Source organism: Macaca thibetana, chromosome 7 (assembly GCF_024542745.1).
Source record: "Macaca thibetana thibetana isolate TM-01 chromosome 7, ASM2454274v1, whole genome shotgun sequence".
In the NCBI taxonomy this organism is placed as follows: Eukaryota; Metazoa; Chordata; class Mammalia; order Primates; family Cercopithecidae; genus Macaca; species Macaca thibetana.
In genome coordinates this window covers 129,150,750-129,161,631 of record NC_065584.1, presented here as the reverse complement: position 1 = coordinate 129,161,631, position 10,882 = coordinate 129,150,750, and the positions used below count along the sequence as shown (strand labels likewise).

The 10,882-nt window shown below is 48.0% G+C and overlaps 1 protein-coding gene across 6 annotated transcripts in view; it reads left to right on the top strand.

Moving 5' to 3' along the window:
- Nucleotides 1–10,882, top strand: part of PATL2 (PAT1 homolog 2) — a 44,736-nt gene that overhangs the window by 33,288 nt on the left and 566 nt on the right. For 2 of the 6 annotated variants that reach the window (XM_050799478.1, XM_050799479.1), the window contains exons 2-14: nucleotides 80–170; nucleotides 949–1,148; nucleotides 2,701–2,781; nucleotides 3,870–4,012; nucleotides 4,781–4,849; nucleotides 5,081–5,222; nucleotides 7,168–7,479; nucleotides 7,625–7,678; nucleotides 7,775–7,908; nucleotides 8,049–8,208; nucleotides 8,705–8,845; nucleotides 9,980–10,077; nucleotides 10,635–10,784. In XM_050799478.1, coding sequence (XP_050655435.1) covers nucleotides 155–170; nucleotides 949–1,148; nucleotides 2,701–2,781; nucleotides 3,870–4,012; nucleotides 4,781–4,849; nucleotides 5,081–5,222; nucleotides 7,168–7,479; nucleotides 7,625–7,678; nucleotides 7,775–7,908; nucleotides 8,049–8,208; nucleotides 8,705–8,845; nucleotides 9,980–10,077; nucleotides 10,635–10,784 — 1,700 coding nt within the window. In that variant the 5' untranslated portion in view covers nucleotides 80–154. Of the gene's footprint in view, nucleotides 1–79; nucleotides 1,149–2,700; nucleotides 2,782–3,869; nucleotides 4,013–4,780; nucleotides 4,850–5,080; nucleotides 5,223–7,167; nucleotides 7,480–7,624; nucleotides 7,679–7,774; nucleotides 7,909–8,048; nucleotides 8,209–8,704; nucleotides 8,846–9,979; nucleotides 10,078–10,634; nucleotides 10,785–10,882 lie in introns of all 6 variants that reach the window. The other 4 variants (XM_050799480.1, XM_050799481.1, XM_050799476.1 and 1 more) reach the window with 4 other exon arrangements.

The window sequence follows — 10,882 nt, the reverse complement described above, 5'->3', positions numbered from 1 at the left end:
TGGGAGGATTCCATGGCTGTTTAGGGTGCCATATCATCCTTACCGACAATGGTGCCTCTTGGCCTCTTTCTTGTCTCAGGTTTACCTTCCAGAGGCTGGCAATGCTCTTTCACTGGAGGACACAGCCAAGAAGGAAGTTCACCAGCCTACCAAGATGAAATGCCTTGAAGGTATCAACAAGTGGGCCGTGGTGTTATATAAATGCCCCAGCATGCAGAGCTTGCTGGTCTGTTTCACGTATGGGCTTGGATGGCCAGAGTCACCGGAAGTCATTCCCAATTCTTCCACTTGCTAATTATATTACAGTGGGTGACTGAGAGGTCACTCTTCTGGGCTTTATTTTTCTCACCAACCTAGCAAAACTATCCATAACAACCCAGGACAGCCTCATATGACTATTAAATGAACATATGCACGTAAAGTATATGGCACACAGTAGGGTTAAATTGCAGTGAGTTGGGGCAGCTGGAACTTGTTCAAAGAGGCAACAGAAAGGGCGTTGGGTGGGGCAGAGCAGATGGAAAAGGCTGTGCTAGAACTTAAGCAATTGAAGAGGTGATGTGAAAGTGAAAGTGTTTGGTATCTGCCAGGTTCCTTTTGTTTGCTTTTTAAATTGTTATTTAGAGACAGGGTCTCACTGTGTTGCCCAGGCTGATCTCAAACTCCTGGGCCCAAATGATCTTCCCACCTTGGCCTCCCAAGTACCTGGGACTACGGGCACAAGCCACCACACCTGGCTCAGGTTTCATTTGACTTACTAGGGGATGGTTCAGGGGAACTTGGGAGAGGGGAGGCTGAGTTAAACCCACAGGACAGGAGGCATTATGTTCAAAGGCGGTGCTGGAGATGGCTTAAGAACAGAAGTGCTATTGAGTAGTAGCCTCTCTAGACAAGACTCACACCTGAGCCCCCATTTTACCTTCTCCTCTGGCCCACACTTAAACCAAGGGCCAGGTAAGACCTGTGGCCCTTTGGCTCCTGAGGAGGAGCTGGTGTCTGCCTGCCACTTGGAAAAAGAAGAAGAGAATGAAGGGGAGGAGGAGGAAGAGGAGGAGGAGGAGGATCTGGACCCAGACCTGGAGGAGGAAGAGGAGGAAGAGAATGATCTTGGGGATCCAACTGTACTTGGTGCTGTCCATAACACCCAGGTACCATGGCAGGAGGGAATGGGAGAGGGTGGTCCTGAACTGGCTGTGGCTCACAGGCTGTCACTAAACATTCCTCTTCTCTTTTCCACCCTTTTTCAAGGCAAGTTCTGGATTAACACTTCGTTTTTAAGCCTTGAACCTGAACTAGGGACTCTCTCCTTCCCTCTTTCTCCTGTCTTCCACTTCGTTTCTGATGCTGTTCTTGCCTTAAAACCAGGTCCTAGCAGAGCTGTGCATCGCCCACAGGCGGTGGCCCTGCTACTAGTGTTAAAGGTGAGTCATCTTTGCCTGATCCTGGGCCTCTGTCTCACTAGTCCATTCCTGGTATTTGTTCCCTTAGATCCCATAACTAGTGGAGAAGGACAAGGACTCCCATGTAGATATGAAGTGAATCAGACCTTCCTTCAACCTACTACTAAGATACAGTAGTCCATGGTTTCACTTTCTGCCATTTCAGTTACCCTTGGTCAACTATAGTCTGAAAATAGGCGAGTATAGTACAATAAGGTATTTTAAAAGACTACATTCACGTAAGTTTTATTACAGTATATCATTATAACTGTTCTATTTGTATTGTTCATTTCTTTTTTTTTTTTTTTTTTTTTTTTTTTTGAGACGGAGTCTCGCTGTGTCGCCCAGGCTGGGGTGCAGTGGCACGATCTCGGCTCACTGCAAGCTCTGCCTCCTGGGTTCACGCCATTCTCTTGCCTCAGCCTCTGAGTAGCTGGGACTACAGGCGCCAGCCACCACGCCCGGCTAGTTTTTTGTATTTTTAGTAGAGACGGGGTTTCACCATGTTAGCCAGGGATGGTCTCGATCTCCTGACCTCGTGATCCACCCGCCTCGGCCTCCCAAAGTGCTGGGATTACAGGCTTGAGCCACCGCGCCCGGCCTTGTTCATTTCTTATTGAATCTAATTCATAAATTAAACTGGCCAGGTGCAGTGGCTCATGTCTGTAATCCCAGCACTTTGAGAGGATTGCTTGAGGCCAGGAGTTCCAGACCAGCCTGGGCAACAAAGCAAGACCCTGTCGCTACCAAAAAAAAAAAAATTTCAAAAATTAGCCAGATATGGTAGTACATGCCTGTAGTCCCAGCTACTTAGGAGTCTGAAGCAGGAGGCAGGTTTGAGCTCAGGAGTTTGAGCCTGCAGTGAGCTATGATAGTGCCACTGCACTCCAGTCTGGGTGTCAGAGCAAGACCCTGACTCTAAAAAAAAAAAAATTTTAAATATGAACTATCATAGGTGTGTATATATAAGAAAAAGCACTACACAGGGTTTAGTACTATCCGGTTTCAGGCATCCCTTGGGGGTCTTGGAACGTATCTCTCTTGAATAAGGGAGTACCACTGCAGTAGTCTTATTCCTCCCAGGAGAGGGAGAGGGATCCTGGCCCAGTTGACTTTGAACCTGAGGGAGGGCCAAGTTGCCACTGCCCTGGATGTTGGAATAGCTGGTCTTGCTGCCTCCGTCCACCTCCTCAAAAACACAGGTGAATGTAGAAGACACTACAGAGGCCCATTCAAGCCTGGTTCCTCCCTCCTGTTCCAGAGAGCTCTGCTCAGCTCCCCTGGAGTCAAGGCCCCTGGTGTGCTGGGAATGTCACTTGCCTCCTTGCATTTTCTGTGGCAGGTGAGTCTACTGCAGCCTTCATACTGTGCATAGTGAGGATTCCATCCATTATGTTCAATCTGGCCCCAACCCTGGTCTGGAGTTAAGGCACCCAAAGTGAGGTATGGGTATGGGAGGTGGGAGTTGCCCCAGCATAAAGGAGCTTGATAAATGACAGAGGTGGTGTGCCCAACCATGGGCATGGATAGACACCTTCATATGTGGTACTAGGACAACTGGCCATGTGTATGAACAAGGACAAACTACTCCTGCCTTAGGCAATCTTTCAGTAGATGGCCAGCCCTTAGCTGGAAAGAGCACCTGCCCTTCAATTAACTGTGTAATGGGAACATGGCCTGGGGTAGAGGAATTCAAGAATGACGATATCCTGCAGGGAGAACTAGAAAGAATTAGAGTTTTGAGGAGGGCTTCAAGTGAGTCAGAAAAAGACAGATGAGTACTGCCCCAGCGGCTGAAAACAGCCCAAGAGAAGGCTATCATAGAGAGGAGAGTAGGAAAAGCACATGACCCCACATTGTCAGGGAATAAAGAGCTGCTTCCTAGTCAAGCCCTGTTGAAATAAGGGTAGGGCTGGGTGTGGTGGCTCACGCCTGTAATCCCAGCACTTTGGGAGGCTGAGGCGGGTGGATCACAAGATCAGGAGATCGAGACCATCCTGGCTAACATGGTGAAACACCGTCTCTACTAAAAATATATTAAAAAAAAAAAAAAAAAAAAAAAAAAAAAGCCAGGCTTGGTGGTATATGCCTGTAATCCCAGCTACTCAGGAGGCTGAGGCAGGAGAATGGCGTGAACCCAGGGGGCGGAGCTTGCAGTGAGCAGAGATCACGCCACTGCAGTCCAGCCTGGGCGACAGAGTGAGACTCTGTCTCAAAACAAAAAAAAAAAAGGAAAAGGAAAGAAAAGAAACAAGGGCAGGAACCACAGTCTGGTGCCCTCAAAGCTGCCTTGAGGGACTCACAAGATGGCACAATGTTGGGTGAAGTTCTTGAGGGGAAAAGGCAGGAAAGGAACTGAGCCCTCACAACAACAGCAGCATTCTTTTGGTGGAGATGGCATTCTCCCAGACCTCTTAATTCCTCTCTCAGACCTTGGACTACCTGTCGCCCATCCCTTTCTGGCCTACATTTCCCAGCACCAGCTCTCCAGCACGGCACTTTGGACCTCGGCTGCCCTCACCAGACCCAACTCTCTTCTGCAGCCTGCTGACCTCATGGCCCCCTAGGTTCAGGTACTGATTTGAGGTTCTCAGGAGGTACTGGCTGAGGAGGGGTGGGGACCATGCCTACCAGTTGCCACAGGAAAACAGAAATCTAGTAAGAGAAGTCTGAGGTATAGTGTAATTCCTTCTCCCTCACAAATGTAGCCCGAGGAAGATTAAAAACTTATTTAAAGCCGGGTGCTGTGGCTCACGCCTGTAATCCTAGCACTCTGGAAGGCCACAGTGGGAGGATCACTTGAGGCCAGGAGTTCAAGACCAGCCTGGACAACATGGTGAAACCCTGTCTCTACTAAAAATATAAAAATGAACTGGGCATGGTGGTGGGAGCCTGTAATCCCAGCTACTTGGGAGGCTGAGGCAGGAGAATCGCTTGAACCCAGGAGCCAGAGGTTGCAGTGAGCTGAGACTGTGCCACTGCACTCCAGCCTGGATGACAGAGGGAGACTGTCTCAAAAAAAATTAAAAATAAAAATTTATTTGCAATCAGCTAGCATGATGGAACTGCCACTAGGATTCAGAACTCCTGATGACCAGGCCAAAAGGTTTTCTACTGTGCCAAGATTTCCTGCAGCCAAATTGCAGGAAAATAGATGTTGAAGGAGCTTGGGAGCCCTATGGGTCTAGGACTATGATATGCCATGTGGCCGACTTTGGGAAAGTACCTAAAGATGAGGTTCCTTAGATGTTCACCTTAGCTGACCTGCGCTGAATGAATGGAGGGGGCAGAGAACTGAGAGCTTCCTTTCACCCAGCTCAAGTTACTTCTTGTCTTCCCAGTCATCTGACCCAGCTCCACCCTCAGCACCAACGGATCTTGCAGCAGCAGCAGCACAGTCAAACACCAAGGTACAGCCCAGACCAGGAGCAGGGTTGAGGGGAACCCATCTGCATGCTGGGTCTCCCCTTGTGACCAGTCGTCTCCCTCAAAGCTCCCATTTGGTGGTTAAAACTCTCATACTGTTGCCCACCTCTGTGCTTGCTCCATCCTTCCCAGAGAGCCCCACTTCCTGCTCACCACACTCCTTAGGAAGTGGCAGTGGTGGGTAAGTCTAAAGGGTTGTTCTTCCTGGCTTAAAGTCCCCCAGCCAAGAAGCCTTGGTCTCAGCAGCCAGACCCCTATGCTAACCTCATGACCAGAAAAGAGAAGGACTGGGTGATAAAAGTGCAGATGGTGCAACTGCAGAGTATAAACCCCCGCCTGGATGATTACTACTACCAGGTGAGCCCCGCAGTACTCAGCCCTGCCTCTGACCTTGGGTCAAACGGGCCTGGACTCCCGGGCCCTCTCTGATCTTCTCTTCTGCTCATAGAGTTCATGTCTGTTCAGGTGGGAGAGAGAATCACTACAGGATGGGGGCCATATTTCTAAAATTGACATCCCAAGCTCATTTCTCTCTCTCCTCCTATGTTTCAGCCAACTGATTATTTCCAGTTCCCCAAACACACTTAGGTTTTGTCTCCACTCTTTGCTAAGAATTTTCCCTGTTCACCCAGGAAATATGGACTTTCCCACCTTTGTATGCTTAGAAATGTCTTGTTATATTCATCTACTTTCACTTTTTAGATCTAAAGCACAGGGATGTTACAAATAGTGGGATTCAGTTTGTTTAACTGAACAAACAACAGCAGACATTTTCACTCATTTTCCCCTGCTTCCTTCTGCCTTGATTTATAGGGCAAGTCTTTGTCCACAAGTTTTTGGGTTGTCTAGGCTATTGTGGTTTTTTTGTTTTGTTTGTTTTTGAAACAGAGTCTCCCACTGTCATCCAGGCTGGAGTGCAGTGGCACAGTCTCAGCTCATTGCCACCTCCACCTCCAGGGTTCAGGTGATTCTCCTGCCTCAGCCTCCCAAGTAGCTGGGATTACAGGCATGCACCACCATACGCAGCTAATTTTTGTATTTTTAGTAGAGACGGGGTTTCACCATGTTGGCCAGGCTGGTCTTGAACTTCTGACCTCAACTGATCCACCCACCTCAGCCTCCCAAAGTGCTGAGATTACAGGTGTGAACAACTGAGCAACTGCCCCCGGCTAGCTGTTTCACTTTCACTTCAACATCTGTGAGCCTCCCATCCAGGGCCCCATCCTTATTCCCTTCTCATTTACATTAGGTATTTTTCCTTTCTTTCCACCAAGCTTCAAAAGCCCTCCGTTTTCTGCAAGGGTCACTGAAAGTGAAATAGTTTTGTACTCTCACCTTTTTGGCATTGCTTCTAAACAAAAGAGCCTTTTTCAAATCCTTGTTTGGCTTGTCAGTGGATTTTAGTTTAGGATTTCTCAACTTTAAGAAAATGTCAGAGCTGCTGAGTGAATCCACAGAAGTATAAAACTGGCCTAGAGGGCAACCGACAAACACATCCCTATGGCTAGTTCTGTTCTTCAACCTCTGGATGGCCCTCATATCATCAGATAACTGATTTTTAGAAAGTACAGGTGAGGTCACAAGATTAAATGGGGAAGTGGGGAGGACAGGTGGTATGCAGTGTGTGTGTACTAGGGCATGAGGAATGCAGGAAGGTTACAGACGCTGGAACAGGTTTGCTCACTGGCTCTCCACTTTGCTCTCTGCCCTTTCATCAGACTTGGTGGTGGTACCTAGTCTTTAAGTATTTGGTATGTGAATTCCAAGATGGGTGATGTGGGGCCCAGGGTGCTTAAGACACTTTAGAATAACTGCAAGGAGGGCCTAAGGTATCAGCATCATTTCTGGAATGATTGTTGTAGGAAAGAGTGTTAAGAGGCTGTGCTTGTCTGGGCACAGTGGTTCGCCCCGTAATCCCAGCACTTTGGGAGGCCAAGGCGGGCTGATTGCTTGAGTCCAGGAGTTCAAGACCAGCCTGGGCAACATGGTGAAATCCTATCTCTACAAAAATACAAACATTAGCCAGGCATGGTAGCACGCGCCTGTGGCCCCAGCTACTGAGGAGGCTGAAGTGGGAGGATCACTTGAGCCAGGGAGGTTGCAGTGAGCCAGAGATTGTGCCACTGCACTCCAGCTGGGTGACAGAGGGAAACCCTGTGTCAAACAACAAAACTTATAACACACACACACACACACACAAAAAAAAAAAACTTAAGAGGCTGCACTTGAGAAACTTAATTCTAAGGTCAAAAGATGAATATAGACTTTTGTTTTTTTTGTTTCCTATTCCATGCATTCTCAGGAATATTACCAGAAGCTAGAGAAGAAGCAGGTAGACGAAGAGCTACTTGGACGAAGAAACCAGGTTGAGTCCCTCAAGCTGGTAACGCCTTACATTCAGAAGGCAGAGGCTTATGAGTCCGGTAGGGTCAGGGCTGGCCTGCTGACTTGGGCTGGGCATCTGAGTGGACAGAGCGTGGGAAGAGGGAGGGAAATGTGCCTCTCTTCTCATGCAGTAGTCCGAATCGAGGGTTCCCTGGGCCAGGTAGCTGTGTCGACGTGCTTCAGCCCTCGCCGAGCTATTGATGCTGTACCCCATGGAACTCAAGAGCAGGTGGGAGCATTATCTTCCCAGACCTTTTTCTCTCCCCTTTGGAAGGTTTCTAGCCTTTCCAGCTCAATCTCTAGCTAGTCAGGGGCCTGGGCGGGGGCTGTGGCAGTGGCAGTATAGCTGATAGCTGGCGACTCTCTTCTCCTAGGATATAGAAGCTGCAAGCAGTCAGAGGCTTCGAGTGTTATACCGGATTGAGAAGGTGAGATACCAGTTCTTTAGGGACGAGTTCCGAACCTACCTTTGAGAATGAGATAGTACCCAAATTTACCTCTTTTTTCCACCCTCAAATTCCCAGATGTTCCTTCAGTTACTAGAAATAGAGGAGGGCTGGAAGTATAGGCCTCCACAGCCCTGCTTTTCTGAGCAGCAAAGCAACCAGGTTGAGAAGCTCTTCCAGACCTTAAAGACCCAGGAGCAGAACAACCTGGAGTGAGTGTGGGAGGGTTCCACCTCAGCCCAGGTAGGGAAGGAGCAGCAAAGACACTGGTCTTGCTTCTGCCTCTGCTTTCTGGCATGTATCCCTCTCCTCGATGCAGAGTTCTGAAAATGTTCCCCTCTCTCCCTTGTAGGGAGACAGCAGATGGCTTCCTGCAGGTGCTCTCTGTGAGGAAGGGGAAGGCCCTGGTGGCCCGGCTGCTCCCCTTCCTGGCCCAGGATCAGGCTATTACCATTCTTTTGGCTATCACCCACCATCTGCCCCTCCTGGTCCGGAGGGATGTGGCTGATCAGGTACTGTGGCATTGAGTGGAGAAGAGGATGGTCTCCTGAATAGGTTAGGGGTCATATCTCCCCTCCAGTCCCCACATGCCCCAGAGATGCCAGAGAAGGTGCTGGGCGCAGTGAGGGATGCTGGCCTTGCCACCCTCGGGCAAGAAAGTTACAGAACTATTACAGGAACAGTGGATCATCTTTAGGTACAACAAACAAAAAGCAACAGGCGTATGGTCGCACAGGTGTCAGTGTGCTGAGGAGGTCTGAGTAAAAGATTAGGATGCCCTGATAAATGTTGAGCCCCTATCTACTTTTCTTAGAGAAGGCATCCTAGGACGAGTAGGTACTGAAGGTGTCAGTGTTGGGGATGGAGAGTCATAGTGGTGACAAGCCCGGTAAGTAACCTCACCAAGATGTGCCAAAGACAGTCAGCGATGGAAGGGCCTGTGGAGGCAAGGTAAGGGGAGGGGAAGTTGTAGTGGGATTCGGGAGGTGCTTACTGATCTTCTTGCAGGCCCTACAAATGTTATTCAAACCTCTGGGCAAATGTATCAGTCACTTGACCCTCCATGAACTCCTCCAAGGACTTCAGGGATTAATGCTGTTGCCACCTGGCTCCTCAGAGCGGCCAGTCACCGTGGTGCTTCAGAATCAGGTAACATGTCTAGGAGGCTTTTTTCCATAGATGGCTTTCAGGTTGGTATCACTGATAAGGGATAAGTTGGGGGACAGTCTCATCTCTCCACAAATCTTATCCTCTGCAGTGCCTCTCAATTTCTAGTAAGCACAGGATCACCTGGCCAGCTTATTAAACCCAGCTCCTTGGTCCCACTCAGTCATTCAGTGGGTCTGGGGTGGGGCCCATGTGCCAGCTCTGTTTTTCTAATAAGCTCCCTAATTGCTGCTGACGTGAGCCTCCAGAGCAGGTCTCCAAACTCTTGTGTACCTCTGTCAGTAAAAAACATTCTAAACCACACTACCCATGTGTTTATAAACCAAATGTAACACTAGTAATAATAGGTACATAATAAATATTTTTCATTTATTTTTTAGATAGTCTCACTCTGTCACCCAGGCTGCAGTGCAGTGGCACGATCTTGGCTCGCTGCAACCTCTATCTCCCGGGTTCAAGTGATTCTCCTGCCTCAGCCTCCCAAGTAGCTGGGATTACAAGTGTGTGCCACCACACCCGGCTAAGTTTTGTATTTTTAGTAGAGACATGGTTTCACCATGTTGGCCGGGCTGGTCTTGAATGCCTAACTTTAAGTGATCCGCCCGCCTCGGCCTTCCAAAGTGCTGGAATTACGGGCATGAGCCACTGCACCCGGCCAATAGGTATATAATAAATATAAGATAGAAAATTTTAAAGAAAAGACTCTAGATGTGAAAATTTTGATACTGTCTTTTAATATCCCAGTGGATTATCTCGTGTATGCCACACTGAAGGTCTTTGCTTAAAGAAGTGCCTCTTAAAGTGGAGTCCACAGACTACCTGCCTCAGATTCCTGGAGGCATTCCTAACCTCCTACTCCTAGGAGTCAAGCCTAGAAATATGCATTTAATCAGCTCTCCAAGAGTGTCTTTTGGAAAAGTTCAGAGCAGTGATTCCTATGGAAAGGTTAGAGAGTTCTTTGGCTCACCAGTGTAAAACCTGACAGCCCTTGTGCATATCTTGGGCTCCATCTCTAAATGTTAACCTGTCCTTTAGTTGGGAAGATAAGAGTCAGGAAAGCACCAAATGCTGAGAGTGAACTCATTTTGCGCTGGAATATATGTATGTCCCTTGCAGTTTGGAATATCTTTGCTCTATGCCCTACTGAGTCATGGGGAGCAGCTGGTATCGCTGGATTCTTCCCTAGAGGAACCCAACAGTGACCATACAGCTTGGTAAGATCATAAAGGCCTTGTAAATACTATCTCAGTACCCCTGGGATGTGCAGACTGAGCCAGATGAAGTATTTCCTGAGGCATTTCAAGTACTGAGGAGGAGGCTGGATAGGAAAAAAAGTAGCAGTGTTGTAGCTGTTCTGCTTTTTTTTTTTAATAGTGCCCTAGAGTTTTGGTTTCTTCTAGGAGGCAGTATAACATGGTACCTAAGGGGACAAGCTTTAGAGTTTAAAAAGACCTAGGTTTGAATTCTGACTGTATCACTCACTAGCAATATAACTTTAGGGCAAGTTCTTTCACTTCTCACTTCTCTTAGTTTGTTTCTTTATCTACAAACTAGGGATGATGGTATTAACCCCTCATAGTTCTTAAGATTAAATAGGAAGGGAAATATGTAAAGCACTAAGCATTGCTTGGCAGGTAGCAAACATGCAAATGTTACCTCTGAATTGCTACCTGGGGGTGGGGGACAATGGTAGTAGCAATGGAAAGATAATAACCTTGGCCCTGAGTCTGTTTCTTAAGCAAATTTATTTGCTTATATTTATGCTCTCTAGGACAGACATGGTGGTTCTGATTGCCTGGGAAATAGCCCAAATGCCTACAGCCTCTCTGGCAGAACCCCTAGCTTTCCCCAGCAACCTACTTCCCCTGTTCTGTCACCACGTGGACAAACAATTGGTTCAGCAGCTGGAGGCCAGGATGGAGTAAGTCATCACAGAAACAAGGTCAAAGTCCCTTGTTCAAGCCCAATCTATGTTCTGTTACTTGCTTCACTACTTCCTTCTTTTAAATTATGAGCATG